This window comes from Anabrus simplex, chromosome 4 (genome assembly GCF_040414725.1).
Source record: "Anabrus simplex isolate iqAnaSimp1 chromosome 4, ASM4041472v1, whole genome shotgun sequence".
Lineage (NCBI taxonomy): Eukaryota > Metazoa > Arthropoda > Insecta > Orthoptera > Tettigoniidae > Anabrus > Anabrus simplex.
Genome location: NC_090268.1, coordinates 270,512,671 through 270,540,409, shown reverse-complemented (window position 1 = coordinate 270,540,409; position 27,739 = coordinate 270,512,671). Strand labels below are relative to the sequence as shown.

General features: G+C 38.1%; 1 protein-coding gene across 4 annotated transcripts in view; it reads left to right on the top strand.

Moving 5' to 3' along the window:
• fmt (phosphatase 6 regulatory subunit 1-like protein fmt) overlaps positions 1 to 25,743 on the top strand; it is a 516,745-nt gene extending 491,002 nt beyond the window's left edge. For all 4 annotated transcript variants that reach the window (XM_067145523.2, XM_067145524.2, XM_067145526.2 and 1 more), the window contains one exon: positions 24,071 to 25,743. In XM_067145523.2, coding sequence (XP_067001624.1) covers positions 24,071 to 24,137 — 67 coding nt within the window. In that variant the 3' untranslated portion in view covers positions 24,138 to 25,743. The remainder of the gene's footprint in view (positions 1 to 24,070) is intronic.
• Positions 25,744 to 27,739: the final 1,996 nt, after the last annotated feature.

Sequence of the window (27,739 nt, the reverse complement as noted above, 5' to 3'; positions counted from 1 at the left end):
CATATATTTGCACTTGGAACTAGTTTCGACGCTGTTTGGCGTCATCATCAGCCAAAATGTGGGAAATAGGCTAGCATGTAGGCATTTATATTACACAAGGCGTTACATTAAACAATACACATCTTACAAGGAGATAAAAACAGGGACGAATATAGAAACAAATGAATCGTTGAGAAAGCAAAAGTTATACATATTAAAAATAACCTTAACCACACATCTTGCAGTGCGAAAATATTCGTCTTGAATGATTCCTGAATACAAAACACACGCGCACACATTTCTGAAGAGCCAGCATGCAGGAAAAAGTAAAGTGAAACCTTAAGAGTTCTTCTGAGAAGAGTTCATAATTTTTTCTATGTTCCGACTAACTAATGAAGTCTCCCTTGAGTTCCTGATAAACATACACAACAGGAAATTCTCCTTCACTCTCAACAATAGCTATAAAGACCAACGGTAAATTTCATTTTAAATATTGTGCAGAGACGTGAAAGCATGATCTTGAAACATGATATAACTTCTTCATTTAACCCAATTTTTTACACAAGGTGTTACATTAAACAATATACATCTTACGAGGAGATAAAAACAGGGACGAATGTAGAAACAAATGCATCGTTGAGAAAGCAAAAGTTATACATATTAAAAATAAGCTTAACCACACATCTTGCAGTGCGAAAATATTTGCCTTGAATGATTCCTGAATACAAAACGCACGCGCACACACTTCTGAAGAGCCAGCAGGCAGGAAAAAGTAAAGTGAAACCTTAAGAGTTCTTCTGAGAAGAGTTCATCATTTTTTCTATGTTCCGACTGACTAATGAAGTCTCCCTTGAGTTCCCGATAAACATACACAACAGGAGATTCTCCTTCACTCTCAACAATAGCTATAAAAGACCAACGGTAAATTGTATTTTAAATACTGTGCAGAGATGTGAAAGCATGATCTTGAACATGATATAACTTCTTCATTTAACCACCTTTGAAAGTCTCTCTCTGTATTACATAACTTCATTAACACCACCATTCTGTAGATGCACAAAATAATCTTGTAATCTTCACAGGTCCGGTATTCAGCTCGACAAGAATATAAAATTGGTATTAAGGAATACGTTTTCTGAGAGTTTGGAGGTTGACTGTGCCAGTATTTGTGGTGTATTGTTGCAGCGTTACGTGTAGGATGGGGGCAGGTTTCTATGATGTTTATTGCGGGACATGAGGCGGTAAAGCTATGGCGCGAGATGAAGAGGAACAGAGCGTGTTGGATAGTTTAGGTCTGGGGAGCGGCCATTGTTGGATTAGGAGGGGAGAGGGAGGGAGCGGTAGGGGAGGAGGAGTGGAAGGAGGGGAAGTATGGAGGGTGATGTGGTGAACGTGTGTGGCGTGCTAGCCTATTTCCCACATTTTGGCTGATGATGACGCCAAACAGCGTCGAAACTAGTTCCAAGTGCAAATATATGTTATAAATAAACTATAACATTTTTGTATTGAAAAGGTGGACCCTTTTAAGTTTTCCTATCTTCCTATCTTCCATTCTCAGTTCAATACGGACAAAAATGAAATTCTTAGATTTAAATTCATCGCTCATAGACAAATAACAGACTACATGACGACTTACAACTTACTTGACCCACTACAATCTGGTTTTCGTCAAGCACACAGTACTACAACGGCACTACTGAAGGTCACAGAAGACATCCGAGAAGCTATGGACAACAAGGAAGTGACAGTTTTAATACTCCTAGATTTGAGCATAGCTTTTGACTCTGTTGACATTGACATTTTGCTCTCGAAATTGTATTCCCTCCATTTCTCGGACAGCGCCCTCCTTTGGTTGCATTCCTACCTGCGTGGCCGTCGGCAGTGTGTTACAGATAGAATAAACAAATCAACCTGGCGGTCTGTGCAGTGTGGTGTGCCTCAAGGGTCAGTGTTAGGACCCCTTCTTTTTTCTATTTACATTAATGATGTCTCCCAAAACCTAACGCACTGCAAATACCATATTTATGCTGATGATGTACAAATGTATCTCCATACATCTCCAAATCTAATACTTTCAGCCATAGACAAAATCAGTCAGGATCTAACATCGTTTTCTTCTTGGTCTTTGAGATGTGGGCTTAGGTTAAACCCAGCAAAAACGCAAGCCATCATCCTTGGATACCCAAAACTACTCGCGAAGGTCAATCGACCAGAGATTCCATCTATAAAGTTGTGTAATACTAACATACCATTCATGTCATCAGTAAAAGTCTTAGGCATTACTTTTGATGATGACATGTCATGAAAAACGCATATCACGAACATCACCCAGAAAACATTCTCTGCATTGCACATGCTGCGCGGGTATAAATACTTATTTCCTGAAAAATTCAAAAAAATGCTGGTAGAAAGTCTGGTTTTCCCTCATTTCGACTATTGTGACGTGATTTATAGAGACGCTCGAGGCAAGTTATTGAGCAGATTACAACATGGTCAAAATGCTTGTGTGAGATATGTCTGTAACCTACGGTACTATAACCACATAACTCCTTCATATAACCATCTATCTTGGCCCCGACTAGAAATCCGTCGCATTGTGCTTTCCCTATGCCATCTCCATAAAATCCTTCATTCTTCACAACCATTTTACCTTACTTCATATTTCAAATACTTATCGTCTTACCACAGTCTTAACACCAGATCCACTAATAATTCCATCCTCGCTTTACCTACCCATAGAACTGCCATCTATGATAAATCATTCACAGTAATTGCCTGCCACGAGTGGATCCTCCTTCCTGAAAATATCAGGGGGTTAAGCGCTATTCGCACTTTCAAGGAAGCCCTTTGGAGACATTTTATGCACTAGTAAGGATCATCTGTAAACTTGATGCTGCTACTTACAACCATTCTATTGTTATGGATGTCCTGGTAGAGAGTCTAAAATTCTTATCCGATTTGTCTTAAAAACCAAATTTTATGTACTGCCCTTTTTTTTTTTTTTTTTTTTTTTTTTTTTTTTTTTTTTTTTTTTTTTTTTTTTACATGTAGGATGTTAGTTTTAAGAATTTATCCCTTTTTATATCTGATTTATTTCATCTTAATTTAATCTTAATTTATTAATTTAATCTTAATTTATTTCATCTTAATGTAATCTCACCATTCTTGTATTATTATTAATTTAATTTGTATTAGATCTAGTTATTGTAAGTAATACAATGCAATATATGTATATTTCAGTTCCTGGTTAGATGGAAGAGAAGGCCTGAAGGCCTTAATCTTGCCAGGTAAAATAAAACATTACATTACATTACATTAACAAGCTTTCTATCATTTACTTTAAATAGGACGTAGTCCTTCCAAACAAAGGCTAAATTTACTGAAATTAAATATCAAACTAATCTATCCCCTTTTGCAACATTAAACACGTTCACACTCACATAACTACATTGAAAACTCTGTACTCATCTATTTCATTGACTTATCGCTGCCAGCCTTTGAGGAAACAGCCGGCCCCATCTTGTTTTGGCCAGCCATATTGATGATGCCTTCAGAAAAGACTTGGATCAGTCCTTTGGTCTCCATCGATGGCGTAGAAAGGTGATGTATTTTCCGTCACTGCTTCTGGATGTCGTCTAAAACATTCCCTTGTTCATGATGTAGAAACTAGGTCAAGATTAACCTGCCGGGGTAATTTCCACTGACCGTGAAACCAGTTCCTATTCAGTCGCGGAACTGCTTCTCTTATCTAATCCCGTAACTAGGTCAAATATTTTCCGTTTAAAAACTGGACTGGAAATTGAAAAGTTTATGCTCTCGGGAAACCATTCACACAGGCAGGCTACTAGGCATTCGACATGATTAAATGAAACTGTTCTCTCCCTCAGGAAATTGAAAGTTAAATGCCATTCTCCCAGTATTAGAAGACTTGAATCTTGCCGAATAAAGGGGTAACTAACTGACACGGTCATCGTGTTTATTAACTCGTCCTCTAAGACGCTGTTGTATCCTCAGTCTGGGCCATCACTTCCCTAGACCAGTGCCTAGCCATATCGACTGTGGCTCTATCATTTCATTGGCTCAACACATCGCGTACCTGACGCTTACTTCAAACATCTCTCGCCGCTTAAAGTAGCAGCATTTCGACAGGCTGCTTGACGGCAGCACCTGCATTTTCAGTCAAGGAAAATTCATGGTACCGGGTGGGAACATTTTAGGCTGGAGGGTATTAATACAGTATGACATAAAATGTGCCCACATGCTATGAATGTAAAGTTGCCGAAGCGTAGGAAGTTTAAATAGTTGAATTAGCAAGTGGACTGATATTTTCTAGCAGTGTTTTACCAAAGAGATTTGTACCTCATTGTCATTTGCTGCAGGTATGAAGTGGGGGGCCTGTCAGTAGGTATCTTGCCATCTTTCCAAACTGCATTGAGCACTCTGTGTAGCCACTGTAAACCCTGGACTCATGCTGCTTTAATCATGTCCGTGCTGACTTCATCGATTCCTGGGGATTTCCCGTGCGGTATCTACTTAAGGGCTGCTCCTGTTTCTGCCCATGTAATGGCTGGTTCCTCTGTGCAGGTTTCAATGGCTGGTTCTTTTGTTCTCTGATCTGCTTCTGTCCTGTTCAGTAGGTGATCAAAATGATTCCTTAGAACCTCTCCGATGTCCTCTTCTTTCCTGGCCAGGTTTCCATTAGGATCCTCAATTGCTTTGATGGTTTCAACTGAATTCCTTTTGTTTTTGATCACTCTGAACAATAGTTTCATATTGCCTCTGCTGTCTTCCTTCAGTTTTTGAGTAAATTTTTCCCAGCACTTTATCTTCTCCTCTTCTACTACTCTTTTAACTCTGTTTCTTGTCCTGCTAAAGTTGCTCGAGGTCTCTGATCCTCCTCTCGTCCCTTACCTTTTCTGTCTTGGATTTCTCTCTATCTCGTTCTTTTTGTGTCATGTTCCTTTTCTTTATTGAGGATCTTACCCTTTCATTCCACCAGGGTCTCTTTTTTTTTCCCTTTCTCTCACACTTGTCTTTCCACAAACCTATATTGCTTCTTTTATCAAGGTGTTTTTAAAACTTGTCCACTCTCCCTCACCACTCTCCACCTCTTATACGGTCCTTATAGTTGGTCCTTTTTCCAATCTGTTGTATTTCCCACTGGTTGTTATCTTTGGTACATTTATGTCTTTCAGATCTGCTACTAATAAGTGGTGGTCGCTATTGAGGTTCTCACTTGGAATCACCTTGACATCAGTCACAAGTCTACTTCTTTATCTGTAATGACATAGTCAATGACCATCTTGCTCTTTCCATCCCAGCTGTAACGGGTAATCTTGTGACTGACTCTTTTGTTGAACCAACTGTTTTTTACTACCAAACCTCTCTGATGTCCTATTCTTTCCTGGCCAGGTTTCCATTGGGATCCTCAATTGCTTTGATGGTTTCCACTAAATTTCTTTTGTTTTTGATCATTCTGAGCAATAGTTTCATATTGCCTCTGCTGTCCTCCTCCAGTTTTTGAGTAAATTTCTCCCAGCACTTTATCTTCTCCTCTTCTGCTACTCTTTTAACTCTCAATTTCTTGTCCCAGTAAACTTGCTTGAGGTCTCTGATCTTCCCCTCATCCCTTACCTGTTCTGGCTTGACTCTTTTGTTGAACCAACTGTTTTTTACTACCAAACAGTTTCTTATGCAGGTGTGTAGGAGAGGTTCGCCTTCCGAATTCCTTCTCCCATAGCCATGTGGTCCCATCACCTTCTCATAGCCATTCCTGTCTGTCCCGAGCTGTGCGTTAAGGTCCCCGATGATGATTGTGCCCTCTTTTCACTGATGATCTCTTCTAGGTCTTCGAGAAAGTTGTTCTTTTCATCTTGATTGCAACCCGTCTGAGGGACAGACACTTGCACCGTGTCATCTTCTCTTTCCCAGGGTGAACTGTTGCCTTTATTATCCTCTTATTGATGTACTGGATCTCTGTAGTACCATCTAACTCTTTAAACAATATCAATCCTACTCCATTTCTCATCTCTTTACCTTTCCCTTTAGTTTCACTCAGTCCTAGGATTGATTTTTTCCTTCTCTCCATTATATCCACTAACTCTTCACATTTCCCAGTCAAACTCAGTACATTGATTGTTCCTATTCGAGTGTGTTGTCTTCTCCGGGGTTGTTGCACAATCGCAAGGCTTGGCCTATCGTCAGGCTGTAACCAGTCATACCTGGTGTGGGTCTGCGGGTGTTGTTGTTTACTCCGAGTTCTTTGTTTGCATCCGAGGATCGTAGGAGTGTTGAAATCGATTGCAGTTACTCTCCAGCTGACTTGCTAGGCCTAACGTTAGGGAAAATTTTCTGTCAGGGTTCTCTCCCTTAGCCTTTAGAAGTCCCCTGCCACATCTGCAAGGCAGCAGCTTCCAGTTGAATTTATGTGTCATTTCTTACACAATGGATTCAACAAGCCCTCTTAAGGGTGAATTCCTCTGCCCATAGCCATTGGTTCTCCCTTAGTTTGTCAGGTTTGGTAACAGCCGCCCAGCCCTTGGCCAGACAGACGCAGGTAGTACCGTCTACTGTCGCATACGGTAGCAGGATGTACCTGACCTGACACATGTACCAATCTTAATTGAGAGCTATGCGGGAACATATGCACATTCATCAATAATGTTCATTTATAGACATTAGTTTTTCATCCCTGTCACCCCCTTTGACTTAAACAACATCTGGAGTGTTGCTGTTCATCTCGGCGACTCCAAAAACTAGGGATTAAACACTATTTTCTATTATTTTTATATGCCACCCCTCTCCACCCTTACCTCTAGCAGTGCTAGGGGTGGCTTACCCCCCACAGTATTCATTTTCAGATAGTAAGTCATGTGTACCAAGTTTGGTTGAAATTGCTTCAGTGTTTTAGGAGGAAATGTAGAATACATACATACATACATACATACATACATACATACATACATACATACATACATACATACATACATACATACATACATACATACATATGCTAGAGGTATTTAAGCTTCATGGTAGTTTGATTAGAATTTGGAATTATTTTGATCTTGAGTCCCCAGATATTTGTATTTCAATCAGGATTGCTATGGATGAACTGTTCACAGCCATGCCACACAAAATACTTGATGATGTTTTCATAATATGCCAGACCATCTTCTTCTTATTCTTCACGGAGAGTTGGTGACCACCATGGAGTAATTTTTACCATTTTGTGGTTCTCATATTAGTTACTATTTTGTGCATGTTGATCTACCATTGGAGTTCCGCTTTCAGAGTTATCTTCTCAAACCGTGTTCTTGTTTCCCTTTTATGATCAGTTGGATCAGTGGCGTTCTTTTGGGGGTGTAAGTTGTGTGTCAGTGCCCAAATAAAATCAAAAGAAAATAATTAAATGATTTCATTTGTTTAAATGTATTGTTACATTATAGTGTGTTTTTCTTTCTTTATCACTCGTCGTTCTGTTCCATATACTGTAGTTACTCTCAGCTCGATCCAGAATCGTTTGCCAGTCTACCATGCCGCCAAGACGTTGGATCTGTTTCCGATGACTCGGCAGCTTCATCCCTAGAAATGCCGCATACGCTCTCACTACTCTTGCCTCGTGCTTGCTAAAGCTGACCAAAGCATTGTTTTACTTTCCGACACTTTGTGTTGATAGTTATTTTCGAGTTCCACGCAAGTGTATTATTGCTTACACAATCAAGTTGGAGGATTAAATGTTTTAATATGCATAGTAAAACATTTATTATACACTAGGTTTTCATCACTTTCTTACAGTGAAAAGAAACAAGTGATTGACAGTGACTGATGCTGCCGAGCTCTCACAATGTCAACTCGGATGCAAGGTGCGACAGGAAGTTTCGAAAGACATTTCTGTAGTGAATTGTATGATGTTGCGGATTAGCTGTGCAGGTGTATGTGGTGAACACATTTTATTGTTGGGCATGTTTGCTATTTTCAAACAAAAATCTGTACGGAATTAAGGATACGAGGACCTGAACCAATTGAACACTGTAGTGAAGAAACACAGCGAGTCTGAAATTCATCTTTCAGTTTTTTTCAAATTTAATAAATTTATTTCATCTTCTACTAGAATTGATATTCTATTGGATTCTCAATGAAGAACTGAAATCGAGCTGCACAGTGAAAAAGAATAGGGGGATATTAAAGAGGCTCATTAATGCCGTATGTTGTTTAAGGGAACAGGAACTGCCATTCCGAGGTCACAATGAAAATGAAGTCTTTCAATAGGGAAAATTGTATGGAATTTCTTACTTCATGTGCTGAGTTTAATTCTACACTGTAAGAACATTTAGCAGCTTCTACAGTCTTCTGTGGAACCTCAGCAAGTATTCAAAATGATGTAATAAATCCAGTTGCTGATATATTGAGAGATGAGGTAAGGGTCATTGGCTTCTCCTGATTGCAATAAAATTAATTAAGCAATTCATCTTCTTTATCGCCTTTGGAGTATAAACCTAGACAGTGTTCATGGCACAATGTGAAGTTTACAGTTAAAGAAGCATGACTCATTTTCCAAGAGGATTGGATGAAAGAAGACCAGCTACTCTACATTGATGTTTAGGAACATCACCACCAGAGTGATATAGAACTCCGTGATGAGTCTTTTGTGTCCCTCATCCAACCCAGTGGAGTTTCTTGGGCCAGAAGTTCAGGCATTGTTACAGATGAAATTAAAGGATAAAATATAAGCCAGCACATTTCACCTCCCTCCCTCCCCATTTATTTTACCAGATTATTCAGATCACGAAATGAATGAATGAATTAATGTAATAGAAAGATATGGAGAAAAAAGATAAAGACTGCAGAGAATTACAATTTTCTTTCAAAGATGAAGTACATACTTCGGTAATTTCAGTCACTTCACCATTGTAAAATTTTATATACAGGGTCTCCCAATGGTGAGACAGTTATCAATCATGTGAGATTGTGCTGGACAAAGCAGAGGCGGGACAGGTTTTTCTCCGGGTACTCTGGTTTTCCCTGTCATCTTTTATTCCAATAACACTCTCCAATATCATTTCATTTCATTAATCATTGCCCCAGAGGAGTGTGACAGGCTTCGGCAGCTGGCACAATTCTCATCCTCACTGCTAGAATGGGGCTTCATTCATTCCATTCCTGACCCGGTCTAATGACTGGAAACAGGCTGTGGATTTTCATTTCAGGTTGTGTATTCTCCCAGGATGATAATATAGTGAGAGTGAATCAAGGTGTAGTAAAGCTAATGCAGTGAGCTCGCATTTGCGATCAACAGTATTCTGTAAGAAGGAAGTCAGCTCCCGGATGAAACTATCTTTACATCGGTCTGTTTTCAGACGAACTTTGCTTTACGGGAGCGAAAGTTTGGTAGACTCAGGTTATCTTATTCACAAGTTAGAAGTAACAGACATGAAAGTAGCGAGAATGATTGTACTGGTACAAGTAGGTGGGAACAATGGCAGGAGGGTACTCGGAATGAGGAGATGAAGGATAAGTTAGGAATGAACTCGATGGATGAAGCTGTACGCATAAACCGGCTTCGGTAGTGGGGTCATGTGAGGTCAGTCGAGGAGGATAGTTTACCTATGAGAATAATGGACTCTTTTATGGAGGGTAAGAGAAGTAGAGGGAGACCAAGACGACGATGGTTAGACTCAGTTTCTAGCGATTTAACGATAAAAGGTATAGAACGAAATGAGGCCACAGCACTACTGTCGGATTTTTTATTATGGACACTCGAGTTTAGGCTTTAATTACAAACGAACCAATAGGCCTATTGCAATGTGAGTTATACCAATATTTTCCTTGTTTAATTCTACATTAGCGTATATAAGACACATTGTTTTCGACGTTCATTAAATATTTTTTATTTGTGGTTATAATAAATATTGCCCGGGTTTTTGGCTTCTTCTCTAGGAAGCGCTCACTTAGGAATATATACAAGGAAAACTACTTGTCTGATGGTAATGCAATTTTTATATGTTATAACCACATGTATTTGTAGTGTAATACTCCAGTTGCAAATTTTTTTCAACCACCCCGAAAAAAGTTCTTATCGTTTTTCTAAAGCAACTCCTTCTCAGCCCAGGATAAACGTACAACAGCAAACATGGGCTTGTTTTGAAGCAGTCAGTCATGGTTATCAGAAACTACAACAACTGTAACCGTACAGTTTGGTACCGAATTTATGAAGAGTAATATTGAAAGGAGGTTTTGTGTACGCCGGACCGTGCGATTAACAGCAGGCCGGGTGGGGAAATCGGGCGCAGTGTTGCCGCGTTCAGTAGTAATCACGCTCGCAACGAACACAGCTTTTCGTTTACTTTCAAGCTTTAATTTTATTTCCTCTTATAAATTCCACTTTCCATCACCTTTTCCCATAAGGGCTTTGGACCTTCAAAGGCAGGTTTAAAAATGGTTGACTTCCTAATTTAGAAATATAACACTGTACAATTTTTACAAGAGTTATTTGCATTATTATTTACATATATTTACAATATTTAATTCTATCAATTTTCTTCGTCTGAAAAATCACTGTGTTCCGATGAATCGGTGCTGCTGTCATTCATGATGATTATGACTGGCTCGAAATAAGGGACGTTTTCAGACAGTCCATCTTTTTCCCAGTAGTGGTCTTCAATTTTCTTAGCTTGTTTAATGCATTGTTTCCAGAGTTCAGGGGTGACGGTACGTAAGGCTTCTCGGCATAAAGCGTTAATTGCTTCCATACCTCTACCATTTTCTAATGTGTTAGCCATATTTTTTTTGCTATTTTCCCAAATGAGCTCGATTGGATTAAGCTCGCAATGGGCCACTGGTAACCAAACAAGCTGTACATCTGGTCGAAGTCGTTTAGTCAGTTGTTCCAGCTTCTTTACCGGTGTTTGAAAATAAGGCCTGGCAAGGACAATCAGCTCTGATTTCGTTAATTTGTTATAATCGTCAACTCTAGGTGGTAGTGAAATATTCTTTGATGTTATCCAGGATATAATTTCAGGTTTTAGCCATGACATGTTTGGGTTTTTAGATGAAGGATCGACCATCGTATGATATGGAGCTTGATCTATAACGACAGCCGACTTTTGAGGCAATAAACTCAGGACTTTCGAGAACCATTCTTCATAATGAATCGAGTTCATCTCATTGTGGTAATCACCACTGCCTTTTTTGCCAATAAAACAAAGTTCTGCACCGTCAAGAAATCCTTCTTCACTTCTGATGTGTAAAATTATGATGCGTTTCCCAGCTCCAGACGGTGTTTTGAACCCTCCACGCCATCCATAAATTTGCTGAATGTACCCTCTGTACAGATTATAGTTGTCAGAGTTGTTTTCTAAAGCTTCAATCACGTTTTCTTGCCACCCATATTTCACAGAATGGTTCTGTCCGCACCAGGTCTCGTCTGTAAAGATGATCTCGTATCCCTGTGCTCTTAAGTCTTTAATTCGTCCAAGGTAGGTATGTCGGGATGCAGCAACTGTCACAGATTCCATTAGCACTGGTTTCCTGTTTAGTTTTTTGAATCGGAATCCCAAGCTTCGAACTACTTTCAAAAGCATAGAAATTGGCATATCAGGAAAATCCGGCATATTTTCTAACAGTTTCATGCGGAGGCTTTTAATTGTGGGAAATATCTTATTCATATAAAAATCGTGCACATTTCTTCGTATTGTGCCCAAAGTAAAATCATCGAGATGGATTTTCGGACGCCCCGGTCTCACACACTGCTTCTTTCTTGACCTGGATGACGTATTTCCATCATTCTCCTTTGAAGTGGCTCCTACTGTCTTCACTGACGACAGCGATAATCCAAGACAATCTGCCACCTTCTTGTACACAGGGAACCTCTTGTCCCCTACTTTCCCCCCCTCACATCGAAAGAAACAAATAGCACTCAAAATCATTGCAAGTTCACCCTCTGATAGCGGCGGTTTCGGAGGCATCCTGAAGTGACGTGGCCAACATGCAGAACATAGGACAACTGAAAATAGCTTGCGGATAAACCAAGGTCATGGGCATTCCGTTGCACAACTGCCCGGGGCGAGTGTACTGTGTTCGTTGCGCGCGTGATTACTACTGAACGCGGCAACACTGCGCCCGTTTTCACCACCCGGCCTGCTGTTAATCGCACGGTCCGGCGTGTACAAAACCTCCTTTCAATATTACTCTTCATAAATTCGGTACCAAACTGTACGGTTACAGTTGTAGTTTCTGATAACCATGACTGAGTGCTTCAAAACAAGCCCAACTTTGCTGTTGTACGTTTATCCTGGGCTGAGAAAGAGTTGCTTTAGAAAAATGATAAGAACTTTTTTCAGGATGGTTGAAAAAAATTGTAACTTTAGTATTACACTACAAATACAAGTGGTTATAACATATAAAAATTGCATTAACATCAGACAAGTAGTTTTCCTTGTATATATTCCTAAGTGAGCGCTTCCTAGAGAAGAAGCCAAAAACCCGAGCAATATTTATTACAACCACAAATAAAAAATATTTAATGAACGTCGAAAACAATGTGTCTTATATACGCTAATGTAGAATTAAACAAGGAAAATATCGGTATAACGCGTATTGCAATAGGCCTATTGGTTCGTTTGTAATTAAATCCTAAACTCGAGTGTCCATAATAAAAAATCCGACAGTAGTTGCAAATAAAGGATTGTGGCGACTGAGTAAATTCACAAAGGTTTGCAGACTGAACACTGAAAGGCATAACGGTTTATAATGATAATGTGTGTATGTATGGTTGGCATCATAGGCAGTTGTTAATGATCTCCCATTCTTGAAGCTTGCTTAAAGGAACTTCCATTGATCATGGGGAATCATCATAATGGAATATGAAAGTCATTCTTGAAGCAACGATCTTTTTAGATTTCCCTATCACAAAGGGGTGGAGCTTCTCAGAGTCATCAGCATTGGCTTCCAAAATCACTGTGAATCTCATTTTGCTGTGTTTCCCACCATGGTATTTATCTCCTTTGAATGCCAAAGTCTTGCTGAGCAACACACTGAAAAGGAGCCTAGTTTTGTCTAGGTTAAAAATATTCCTGGGTTCGTACTTGTTGGTCAGCTCCTGCAATCTTCCATTGATCCACTCTTCCACAGTTTCAACACTAACTGTGTTTGATTCCTCACAAACAGTTTTATAGGTAACGTTATGTCTTTTCCTAAATTGATCGATCCAACCATTGGATGCACTGAAGTTTTCAGTGCCAAGAATATTTGCCACCTTATGTGCATTTTCTAGAAACAAGCCTTTCCATCCACCAAAATGGTGTCAATCATCCGTTCATATGATGTACACTGGTTGCCTAGTTATGGTGTTGCTTTATTGTCCACGCTAAGTTTAGATAGATCCCCAACCCAAAAACACATCCAAGAAAATAAATTTGTTGGGCAGGCAACCTGCTCATCAGAACTGTCATGTGTTTTATGTAAATTTGTCGAATAGGCTACCCGCTCATCAGAATTGTCGTGTGTTTTGCGTAAATTTGTCGAGTAGGTAACCTGCTTGTCAGAATTGTCTTGTGTTTTGCGTAAATTTGTTGAGTAGGCAGCCTGCTCTACAGAGTTGATATGCAGTTTGCATTGCTTCCCCTAATCTATTCATAATCGGCTAGTTTTGCACATGTGTTTTCGTAAAGTTGTGCTCTCCGGTTTGGTCATCATGCCGTGGTTATTCGAAGTGGTATAGGTTAGTTGCAACGCCATTTTACTTCAATTTTTTTCCCCATCTCGTACAGCCTGATGGGGCGTAAATGGTAGGAAGCATTAAATGTCGCAAACATAAATTTGAGGATTTTAATACATTGCAAGCATACAGAATCTGAGGAGCCCAACAAAAGTTGTTATAAACAATAGGAAAACATAAAATGCAGAAATGTAAAAGCGGGATAATACTGTATGTGCCTCAGACTGAATTCAGAGTTCAACAACTGAAGTTCAGTTCCCACCCCAAATTGCTCTAGATTGCTTGTTCACATACAAAGAACACTTATGTAGAATTGCAGCAAAACTTAAAACTGGCAACAACATCCTGCACAAATTAACTGGACCTAGCTGGGGAGCAGACGCAGCTATTCTGTAAACAACAGCTCTGAAGATTTGCTGACTGTAGTTTTTGTGTGTGATGTATATACAGGGTTATTCAGCTAAGTTATCCACCTCAAATAACTCATGAAAGTTAAAGATATTGACATTTGTTTTCATCTTCATTAATGGTACCAAAGGGCTTATAATTGGACTTAAATACATTTTCATGGTGTCAGTATCTTCTGAGGTAATGGTACTAACTTTTTAAATGGAACTGTATTGTTTTCTACACACATCACATACAAACATTACCAGCACCATGATTATTTTGAAAATCGGACAAGTACTTCTCCAGAAAATGTAATGTATTCAAACTTGAATCATTTGCCAGCTGGGGACTGCCCTGTTTGATTCACACTACATATAGAACTTAAGCTAGCTGTTGACATACCAAATTCCTTCATGTTCTTCTGATAACGGGGTATTCGCTATATTGAACGCACAAATACACTATGAGAAAAGGTATGATTCAACACATGCAATATTGCCTTAGGTAACAGGTAAAGAAAAACGGATGTGCGACGGGTTCAGTGGGACATTATTATCCTGACGTGACATTAAACCACACAAGACTGAACGAGCTAGCTGCACAGTGTGGCTGCTTAGCTGTTAGCTTGCGTTCAGAAGATGATAGGTTTGAACCCCACCATCGGCAGTCCTGAAGATGGTTTCCCATGGTTTTCCATTTTCACGTAAATGAAGGCCATGACCGCTGCCTTCCCAGTCTAGCCCTTTCCTACCTCATTGCCTCCTAACGCCAACCTAAGTTACTGTTGACACTAGAAAAAAAGAAAACCATACATGATGGACGTCAGGAAGGACATGTGCCCGTAAAACTGGGTCAAATTGACGTACGTACGTACGTACGTACGTACATGCTGTTGCTACTCCAACCACTACTCTTTTACCTTCATATCTTCCACACAATATAAATAACATTTGTTTGAGCGCCAGTTGCTTTTTTAAGAAAAACAACAAAATTCGGTAGAGCATACCTCTTATATCAATTATCTCAAGGTGTGAGGTGATAAACTCACATATCTGGCAATATACAGGGATATGGATCAGGACAATATTAAATTACTGTTGCATTTCCACAATTGAGGATTGTACATGGAGCTGGAATCACTTATTATAATTAAAATAAAACTGAGTTTATGACTATAATTTACGTCACAATGAACAATCATTGACGTCTTTTAATTTAACAAAAAAATATATATAGTGAGATTTGCGATACTAATAAAAGGAAAATTTAATCTAAATAAAAAAAGCTATTGGCATGAACTTGAAGTGAGATGTGATATCGCCGCTGATTACATTCTTCTTCATGTTATGTATGCATAACATGTCTGATGCTTTAATTACCTGATGTCTGTATACACCGCTGTTGAACTTGAAATTCTTGGGAAAACCTATGAGCTGAAGTCGGGAGCCGTCTGCTGTTATCTTCTTATATCACAAGGAGTTGGCCTACATACCATGTACGCGTGTAGGGAGCTCCAATGTAATTACGTCCACTCAATATATTATAAGTAATTGACAATATTATTGAAACATCTTGTGAAGTCCATCCTCACAAGAAGATGATGTTTCTTTATCAGCATAGTATCCGTCTCTGCTCGGATACAACCGCCACTTGTAGACCTCCTCGATTATTACAAGACCTCTTGAAAACACAACTCTTAGCTTTGACCATCACTCTAAGACCACTTCTTCCATTTGATACATCTGACTGTTGCATATGATCTGAACGATATGATCTGAATACCTCTCACCACCGTTGCATGGACTTTTATAACCTCGCGATGACGACTCATCTCCCTACTCTCTGTTCATCCCTTCCACTTCAACATACAGTAGCTGGCGAATACTGACACTTGTCGCAATCACGTGCCCACGCACTGATGTCATCAGTCAAGTGTTGTCTAAGCGTGCCCAAGCGGATTGCAGATGACCAAGTTTCATGCGTCACCGGGAAATCTACTTGCACATAACATTCTCAGTTAAACATAGCCTCGATTGCAAAATACTATGCCAGCTCATCTAGCCAGAGATACAAGCCACAGAATGACTTTATCGAACCAACAAATCTCACTTACTAATATACAGCATAATTACAAACATATTCACTTAACCTATGATTAAATACAATAATATGCGTGATACCTAATTATTACAGTCTAAATGATGAGAAACAGAATATAAAATCTAATGAATCGGGTTAATAATGATAATAATAATAATAATAATAATAATAATAATAATAATAATAATAATAATAATAATAATAATAATAATAATAATAATAAGAACTCAAGACATTTCCAGAATTACAGCACGTGAAATGACATTCATGCGCAGAACAGCAGGCTATACGAAATGGGATCGTATAAGAAATGAAGATGTGCTTAAGGGACTGAATGTGAAATCAGTAATGAATTACATCTATGATTACCAAGAAAACTGGAAACGTCATGTTCAAAGGATGGAATCTGGAAGACTACCAAAGGAGATCCTACGCTATCAACCAAGAGGACAGAGATCTATAGGACGTCCAATGAAGCGATGGAAAGAAAATGCAAGACCGTAACAGGCCACATGGCCCAGTACTTGGAAGGATGATGATGATGATTATGACATAACCTCTCCTGCCCAAATGCCAACCTCACCTTCCCAAGATGAAAAAACCTGTTCCCAGCCCTGTTGACAGAGTCACGGCGGTATAACCGTTACATCCATTATGGAGGAAATGCTGTGATTTCAGCTAGTCCATTAGCTGAGAGGTGGCAGCCCCACCAATGGTCTTACTTCCTTCAGGCTAGCAACCCGTCGGAAGGACATTTGATTGCTTTCAAGTCTTGCAAAAAGTAAAATGCAAGACCGTAACAGGTCACATGGCCCAATACATGGAAGGAAGATGATGATGATGATAATAATAATAATAAATACTGAATGGAATCTGTAACCCTGTTGTACGGTTACAGTGTGTGCGTGTGTGTGTGTAACATGGATCGCAACATATCTCCACCACAAGTTGTGGGAGAAGTGGCAGAGAAAGAATGGCCTAGTATGAATGTTTTTAATTAATGGTGGTAATGGAAGTGAGTATTATTTGTTGAAGTAGTACAACTAGTAAAACTGGGCAATCATTCCCTTCTTAACAATAAAATCAAATCAAATCAAAATCTCTTTATTTGCAAATGAGGTGTCTACCTCGGTGGCAAATGGTACACTAAAATACATTATTGTCAAGCACTAAATATTAAATTAACAAGAGAAGAAAATTTTTCCTATAATACAATATTATACAATTTACGCTAACAATGTTTTCTATTAACACACAGCTCATCCTTAATAAATTTATATTGTTTACAAAATTCTAATTATAATATCTCCTGTACTACTTACAAATATAGTCAACTGATATACAGTATGTGGAATTGCTTCAAATGATACTATAAAACTGGTATAACATTAATATTTACATTGCATTTATTTATTTACTATTTTTTTTTTACCCGTTCTGGATCCTAAGTAGCATAACGACCTGCTGCGTCTTAACCAGAGCCCCTTTTGCCACCACTTTTCAGAGTTCCTGAAGGGCCTTCACAGCTACCGTAGCGGTCCCAGGGCCCTCGAAGTCCCCACTGTACTTCACCCCTACAGGCAGTCTCCTACTTTGGCTGTCCAAACTCCTTAGACCAGGGGATGGAATTAATTTATTCACACACATTTTTTTTAAATTTACAATAACCTGCACCGGTCGAATGCCCTCTAACACTTCATTTATTTTCTCTGTTGCTATTTATTCTCTTCTTGAATATCTGTACAGATTTTGGAAAAGGATCAAACACTACCGCTGGTAAACTGTTCCACTCCTTCACACCCTTCCCAATGAATGAAAATTTACCCCAATCGCTTCTGCTAAAATTCCTTCTAATTTTATATTTGTGGTCAGTCCTGCCGATATAATTATTTTCCAACTGAAGCCTCTCACGGATATCTCCCCATGCTTCTTCTCCTGTATAGGCTCTATATAATCCTGTAAGTCTAGTTTTCTCCCTTCTCTTACTTAAAGTTTCCCACCCAAGTTCCTGTAACATTTCTGATACACTACTCTTTCTCCTGAAATCCCCTGTTACAAATCTTGCTGCTTTCCTCTGCACACTATCTATTTCTTTTATTAGGTATTCTTGGTGAGGATCCCAAACACTGTTTGCATATTCCAATAATGGACGAACCATACTCAAGTAACTTTTTTCTTTTAATTCTTTGTTGCATCCTTTAAGTAGCCTCATTATGACATGTAATGATCTGTATGCTTTCCCAACAATGTCATCAATATGACCCTTCCAGTGCAAATTACTTTCAAATCTCACACCTAAGTATTTGCACTTGCCTTCTTTTGGGATAACTACCTCATCCAAAGTATATTCAAATTCAGTTTTAAAGCTCCTGTTTGTAAAAGTTGTAACAGTTGATTTGCCTCCATTAACCTTCATATTATTTTCTTCAACCCATTGTTGGATACTTTCAAGGTCCCTTTGTAATTCTGAACAGTCCTCAATGTTGTTTATTTCTCTATAAACAATTATGTCATCTGCATACAATCTTATTTTTGATGTTATATTGTTCCCTAAATCATTTGCGTATATTAAGAAAAGTAACGGACCGATTATACTACCCTGTGCAATTCCCTTCCAAACTTTCTCTTCCTGTGATACATTATTTCCTACTTTGACTTTCTGAACCCTTGAATTTAGAAATGCTTTTATCCAACGTGTAACCCTTACGTCCAATCCTATTCCCTCCAATTTCTTTAATAATATTCCATGTTCCACTCTATCAAAGGCTTTGGAAAGATCTATGGCTATGCAATCTAACTGACCTCCTGAATCCAACTGATCTGATATGTCCTGCTGAAATCCCACCAGTTGTGCCTCACAAGAAAATTTCTTTCTAAATCCATACTGGCTCCTCATGAACCAATTTTTATCATCACATATCCCTCTGATGTACTTCGATATTAAACTCTCCAGAATTTTACAAACTATACTGGTCAGGCTGATTGGTCTGTAGTTCTCTGGTTTCCTTTTATCACCCTTTCCTTTATAAATTGGTATTATTATAGATTCCTTCCATTCCTTTGGTATTACACTATTATTTATGACATAGTCAAAGAGAAATTTTAAATAAGGCACTATGTACCACCCCATTGTCTTTAATACCTCCCCAGTAATTTGATCACTTCCTGCAGCTTTTCCTTGCTGAAGCAGTTGGATTTCTCTGAAAATATCTTCGTTTGTGAATGAGAAGCTTCTTGTTTCCCTCTGTCTCTCTCCCTCTCTATCTTCTGTTTCGGTTTCCAACTCTTGACAATCATCTACTGAATCTCTAAATTCCCTACTAAATAGGTTTGCTTTCTCAGTATCTGTTAAACAGTGTTCACCCCCTTCTCCCACCATTGGAGGAATTTGGACTCCTTTTCCTTTTTGATTCCTGATATATGAATACAGCTTTTTCCATTTCCCTTTGTGGTCATTACCCTCTTGAAGTATGCCATTCATATAATTCTCTTTTGCTTCCTTTTTCACTCTATTCAGTTCCCTCATTAGCTGTTTTCTAGTTTCTCTACTCTCCCTACCCTCTTTGATTTTCCTGTTTACTATTCTACATTTTCTTTTTAATTTTCTTATTTCCCTTGTATAATAAACAGGGTCTGAGGTCATTTTACCCTTCTTAACAGGTACAAATCTCTTCTCTCCTTCCCAAATAATTCCTTTAAATTTAGCCCAAAGTGTATCCACGTTATTCCCTTCACTTATCCAACAACTGAATTGTGAAAAAAGGTAAGTCCCAAATTCATCAACTTTAGTTTTTCTGTACAATTTCTTGTCTTGTGTAACCCTCTTATTAAGCCTTTTTGGTACCAGTCCTACATCCATTATTACAGCCTTATGGTCTCCTATTCCTTCAATTACCTCAGTTTTATCAACAATTTCCCATGGTTTAACCAAGAATACATCTAGTAAGTTATTGAGGCGAGTCGGTTCTTGTACTACTTGTGTAAATCCTCCCTCCCAAATTAACTTATTTGCCAGTTTCTGTTCATGGGCTTCACTTGCAGCTCCTTTCCATTCAACTTCAGGCAAATTTAGATCTCCCCCAATTATTACCATATCATTATTATTGTTTTTATGAGTATAATCTATTACTTTTTCAAAGATTTCCATGTCTCTTTCCTCTCTTCCAGGCCTGTATGTTCCTATAATTCCCACCTCCTTCATATTATCACAAACTAATTTTATCCCTAATATTTCATCCCTTTCATCGGTAAACCATTCATGTGAACAGTAAGTTTCCTTCACCAGAATAAACACCCCCCCTCCCTTTTTATCTCCTCGGTCTCTATGATAGACTGTGTACCCTTCTGGAAATACTTCTCTATTACCCACCCCTTCTTTCAACCACGATTCCACTCCTATCACCACATCAGTCTCATAAGATTCCATCAATGTACCGAATTTTAATTGTTTATTTACTACACTTTGACAGTTTACCAAGAGCAGTCTCAGACCCCCTTCCTCCCTAAAACTTGACTGTTGCAATTGGGTAACTTGAAATTCCTTACTATCCTGATTTCTTTTTCTAGTTCTAGGAAAAAAAAGTTTGATTCCTCAAAGAATGAACAAAAGAAAGAGAATGGCCACAAAGGCCATGGAAATGAAATACTTCCTAGACTTTGCAAACCTAATACCGTTGGGATCAGAAAAGAAGAAAGGTTGCCTAAGGGAAGTCGGATAGGAAAGGAAATCTGTTGCATATCTGCTTTTCCTTTATCTGGTGATATTAAAGATGTTGAATCGTACATTTTCATCATAGTTTATTTATCATCACAGTAGAGTGAAAACTTAGCTGTCAGAAGAAGTTGAAGCAACTCTTTGTCAACATCGAGCTCATGTTTCACACGTAGCACGAATCAAACTGGGCACGCCCTCGTTAGCAAATAAAGCATGTTTGAATACATTACATTTTCTCAAGAAGTACTTGTTAGATGATGAATTCAAAATATTTGTAAGTTATAGTTCAGGTATAGGAAACAGTCAAAACCGAATGTCGATATCTTGAATGTTTCACGAGTTATTTGAGGTGGACCTCTTAGGTGAATAATCCTGTACAGTATGTAACACTTTGGATGTTTAAGTAAGGCTATTCATGTATCCTTTTCTTTGCCATACAAAATAATGATAATAATAATTGGCTACTGAAAAGCTTTCAATTGCATATCTCGTGCAAAGCTTGCTGAGATTTTAAACCTGCTGGTGTTGATGCTGGTGATCTGCATATCATCACTCAGCTCTACCGGAACTAAACAGCAGAGGTCAAAATAAAGGAAGACACAACTGAGGACATAGGCCTAGCTGTACAAAGAGGTGTATGATAGGGCTGTGTCCTGTCTCCTCTCCTTCTTAACATCTACAGTGAATCTGTGTTCAGAGAAGCTGTTGAAGATGTTAATCTATGGATCAGGATCAATGGAACTGTCATTAATAACACCCGCTTTGCTGATGATATGGTAGTGTTAGCCAGTAGGTTTACTGATCTTCAAATTGTTATTAACATTGTAAGTATCATTGCAGCATTTTGCCTATTCATGAATAGTGGCAAGAAGGAACTGATTGTATTTTCAAAAACATCATAGGAGGAGGGCTCACTGCAAATTAACAGCACAATCATTCAGCAAGTGTCATCCTTGAAGTGCGTTGGAACTGCAGTGAATGAGCATTGCAATTCCAAGAATGAAATATCCAGGATTGATCAAGCCAAAAATTTGTTCAACCGTGCCAATAGAAACCTCAACCTTCAGTTCTGAGTTTAGATGTTGTGCTGCTGTATTTTCCCTGTCCTTCTGTGTGGTTTAGAAGGCTGCATGCTCAGCCGTTGGCTGGAGAGGCATTTTGAAGCTTTCAGAATATACTTGTACAGAAGAATGCTTCAGATATCTTGGGTAGAAAGGAAGACCAATAAGGAAGACCTCAACTTATTTAAGATAAGAGCTTGTAACCACAGTCGAGGAGGGAAAGCTCAGGTACATCGGGCACATCATGAGAGGTGAAGGATATGAACTTCTCCAACTCCTCATCAAGAGGAAAATTGAAGGGCGGTGATATGTAGTGATACAGAGAAATTTGAGGCTTAAAGACTTATGCCGCTGGTATGGACAAACTGCTGTTGAAATCTTTTGAGCCACTGCTTCACGAGTAATCATAATCAGGTGAATCACCAACCTTTTTAAGGTAATAGTGTCCAAAGAAGAAAAAGACGAATAAGAAGAATCTGGCTTTGTTTGTCATATCAGAAGATGTGAGTGAAATAGGCTGCTTTCCTGCTTTTTACTAGGGTTATGACTTCACATGATTTCCTGACACAATAGAGTACCTCCTTGTTGGTGACATAGTCCTTCATAGTATCTTGAACATTCTGCAGTACATCCACATATCAAAGGCCTATGGTCAGTTCATTGACGAAGCCTATATTATTCATCCTTCGACACTGTAAAGCAGCACTGGTAACGCATAACCCTTCACGACACGCAGATGAGTTTCAAATTGGAGGTCACAGATGCACACAAGATGTTTTAATTTCAGAAACACACTTCTTGCAAATGCTGATTCCGGTTTTAATTTTTACACCCTAATCCCATTCTTGTGTTACCCAGCATCTTACTGATTAGTACATGAAATTTGACACCTTTTTAATGATGTTTCTATCCAGAATGATGGCAGCATTGGCAATATTCTGCTTGTTGATTACCATGAATTTATCTGCTCAGCGGGTGATGTTTATTCATTTCCTGTTCTTCATTTCTTTATTTACATCCTCCAGGTATCCTTTAACAACTTTATCAAGGAAACTTCAAAAAGTAGCTTGAAAATGTGAGTTACAAAGGATCAAAGAGAGGATACAACCATGTCCCTTGTCTCTCACAATTTTGTATCTTGATTTCACTAATGTAGTCTTCAGTTTTATTTTAATGCGACATGTTTTGTTTCAGTACTGCTTTTTGATGTTGTTCATATCTTAACTGTCGGCCAAGCTGAATATGTTTTAACTAATATATAAGGAGAGCTTTTCCATGAACCATGAACCAAGCAAAGACAGTTTGTTGTTGGTCAAAACACTTTCGAACTAAAACTTGCATCGATACCAAGACCATTTCTAAATCCATACTGAGTTTTGCTGATGTTTTCCCTTATCCTCCATAGTTAAGACCATAGAATTATTAAAGATACTTTCAGACCATGGCTCATTAGACTAATCACTCTGTAATCACTACTTCGTTTATGATTATATTTTATTGGCAGGTTGATGAAGGGAGATTTCAGTCAGTCTGCTACTAAGTTTACTGTGTTGTAGGTGTTCAACAGGTTCAAAGGAAGTTATTAACATCAGTCAGTCTAGGCAGTTCTACATTTATTTGAACTGGTCCAACAGCTTTGTCTGATTTTGCTTGGTCTAAGGCTTTCTCCAACACATTCTTAAAAATCTCTGCACCATCTAATTCTCTGACATCATCATGTTCTGAGTATACCTACATCTCTGAAGAGATATACAATGTACTTCTTCCGTACTTCCGCAAGAAGTTTGGTTTCGCTGTTGACTAGGTTCGTGGCTATTTGTTTCTGGATAGTGAACAAACACACACTCTCTCTCTCTCTCTCTCTCTCTCATGTATTCTCGTTGGTATATTTGGTTATGATATTTTTAAGTGGATCATAATAATGTGACTGGAATTTGCTTTCATTGGTAGAGAAAAATTAAAACTGGAACAAGTAGGTACTTTAAGTGGTATGTGGACAGTGAATTATTCTGCCGAAAGGTGGGACATACAACAACTTCATGTGAAGTTATTTACATGTTCTTATTCTACCCAATTGTTTGATTGACTTGTTAATTGATACTGTTGCAGACCAAAACCAGCTGAAGCCAGTACAAGTGAGAGTGATATGACATCTACTCCTAATGGCCCCATTTGAGACTTCTAATATGTCATTCTGTGATGATAAGAGAGAGATTATGTGCAGGGCCTACAGTGACTGGCACAAAGCAACTTAGCAGCATATCATCAGCAGCAGTTCCATAACTGTCTGTATTCCATTGCACAAGAGACCATTTACTCCCCGTGTTAACAGTGTTCCTTTGAGGTGCTCAATGACTTTTGTTTAGTATTATTCTCTGAGTGAAGTTCAGGTGCTTTTATATTGCAAGTTTATTAGTGTTAACAGTGAAAGTGATCAGTTGAAACAGTTCGAAGAGAAGTTAGAGGCAAGTGGAATAAGATATAATTCTTATTTTGCTATAATATCCTAATAAAATGAGGTGCTGTTCTAGAGGTATGACAGATGTTCTCATGAATGTGAATTGTCCTAGTAATATTTTGGAGTGTGATGATAAAGTGCAGATATTTTGATGGAATGCTAATGCTAATTGGATGTTAGTGTTCATAGTGAGACGTAACTCATCCTCAGGGACATGGATGTTACACTGAAGACAATTTGTTCTTGTAACATTATATTCAGATCATTACTGTGATTGGACACAACAGATCCATTTGATTGCCATGGAACAGTTTCTGTGATTTTTGTTTGTGCCTCTTTTATAAAGGGGAAGAAGTGGATATAGTCTTCTGATGTTAACATGGATCCATTCAACTAAACATTTTATTGATTGTTTGGGTTTTAAGAAATGTGTAGAATTTATGTACATAAGTCTCACTGTTTCAACATTGATGAAATGAGGTCTGCTTTATATAATTATGTTAACAAGCAATTTTTTGTGGGTTGGGGGGGGGGGGAGGTTGTATACATTTTATGTAAAGTTAACAGTTAAATAAATTATTCAGGTGTCTGGCTGAATAGGTTGTGATGAGAACGGATGTAGCTCTCTGAATGAGCTAATACTTATTTAACAAACACACAGTAGATTGATTTTTTTGTTACATCAGAATTTGAACAGTATTTTTAATTTAAAAATAACCAAATAGAAGTGTGGTTGAATGATTTTTCTTCTTGAAGGCCTTTTTATCACAAAGTTTTAAAATATTGCAGTGCATCATGGTTACTTTTATGAACTTAATGTTGGTATTTATTTAGTATTCTTCTGTTGTACAATTTTATTCTTTTAAAATCAGTCTGTCATTCTTTTTGAAAAGGAGTTAGTATTTGGATGTGTATTATGACTGTTTTCAAATGGTTTGTAAATAATGCAGTTTATGGTAGGTAGGCCTGTTGATGTGGCTGCTAGGGTTGTCTGTTCTAGAGTTTAGTGCAAAATGATGGGGGAAGTGGGGCTGGGTAAAATCAAAAGACAAACTACAGAAGGTTATTTCAATGTTATTTCTCAAAAATGTTGCAATGCTACAAGCTAGGGCTGGTTCCTTGTTTGTTTACATAATATTGAAGAAATTACCATATTTTACTGTAACTAAAGAAGGTGCTTATTTGCACACACTGTCCTGTCCTTAAGTCTGTAAATTAATTTTTCAGTAAGTTGCCTTTGTTACAGAAAGACCCTCTATCTTTACAAGTGTGTGCATGTGTGTGCATATGTGCGTGCGTGCGTGCGTGTGCGCGCGCGCGCGCGCGCGCGTGTGTGCGTGTGCGTGTGTGTGTGTGTGTGTGTGTACATCATCTCTCTAGGCATATGTACAGTATATTTAATTTGTGGTGTAAATGCTGTATAAAAGATTTGTTGGTAGAATGTGTACTGTAAAAAGTAACTATCTGTTTGTAAAGAGCTGCAGAATGGTTTTGTTTCTGATTTGAGGTTCAACTATTAGCTCCTAGGTGCAATACATGAAGTGAAGGTTAATCGTATTGTCTATTATTGTATTCTGAATTAAATTTGCAATGTAAAGTCACCATTTTACTGTTAAGCTTGGAGAGCAGATGCTATAGCAATGGAATACAGCATTGACCAACAGAATTACTGTGTATTTACTGCAGAAATCTAACTGCATAATGGAAGAAAGGAATAGAGATTAAGGTATAGAACAATATGTTTTTATTAATAAGCACATAGTTCTTATAATGATGTATTAAATTGTTGCAATTGAAGCAATATTATAATTATTAGAATTGTTATTGATCCACATTTGTTGCTTCCATGATATTTGACAGTCGTGTTTTGTGGTAATATCCACAAAGCAAGACTGGATTCCCACCTAACCTCCGGTAACCTACATTATCAAATTGCATTGCCACTTTTATCATATTGGCATTAACCTGGAACTTAAGTTTCAGAAATGACTCAGAGTACAAGTTTCTTCCTATATTTATTATTATAGTTTTTCCTGTTAAAAGCGTTTACTTTTTCCAACAGCATTTACCTATGTTATGAATTTATAGTACCATTTGTATGCAATGAATTGCAGCTCAAACATCACAGCAAGTGCTTAGCAAAATAAAGTGCCCTCCTCAAAGGACTAATTAAAGATGCTTCCTGAAAGGTCATTTCTTGCATTGAGCAAAATAATGTTTTGAAAATGGTGTTAAATTTTAATCCTGTGTTCTTCAGTTTATGAAGTGAATGAAGATGCTGTTTGGAAAAATATGCACATAGGAATGCATGCTTGATTGAGTAGTTAGTTACCTGTCATATAAATTTGTTCTTAGTTTTTTTGAAGAGTTTCAGGTTTCTTCTTTGACAGTAAATTATGTTAAACATGAAACTTTGGCAACTGGAGAGCTATAAGAGAGAATTGAAGTGTGTGCAGAACCAACCTCTTCTTTTGCAAGTGCTGACTTAACTTCTGTAATGAGATGATTGCTTATGTAGCTTCAGAAAATGGTCAAGCAGTATGGAGTGTGCATGTTAATCTGAACAATAGTAGGGAAGTTATTTCTACATTTACTATGTAGTACTCTATCTGCCTTTGTATTTTTGAAGTTCTCCAGTCAGGTTTGGAATTTCTTCTAGCTGTTCCCTCAAGAAGGTAAGCGAATATAGCATCAAGCGCACGTGACAGACAGGCATCGGGTGGGGATTCCATGTTCTTCATGTTCTGTTATTGTTTGGGAGGCAGTTCTCACTACCTTAAATGTTTGAATATAAACTTTTGCATAAATCCATGGCATATAGAAGTAATTATTTTCCTGTCTGTTCAATGTGTGCTGCTGTTGATAGAAATATGTATGGTGTGACATGATGCTACAAGTGTGTAATATTCTTTCACTGAATATTTTATGGCATGTTATTTGAACTCAGTAAGTCTGCAGGGACTAGTGAATAATGATTTTTTTCCTTATGCTGGGTTGTATGAAGTACTGTATGTTAAAAATTTATATAATGTCAGATTTTGGGACGAATGAAAAATTCAGGAAAACTTGTGGAGAAGTAATTACGATCATAAATTTATTTCTGATACACCATGCAGATAACCTCTTGCCTTTGATGGGTCTGGCTAAGAGAACAAGATAGAGACATCAAAGTAATATGTGAATCTATATCATAAAAATACTTGTACAAATAAATATAATTTCCTTTTCTAAAAATGTGTACTTTCTGGTTTCTTTCTCCTTTTCATATTATCTCCATTAGCAGAATATCATCAAAAATGTATATCTGTGTTAGGAATGAT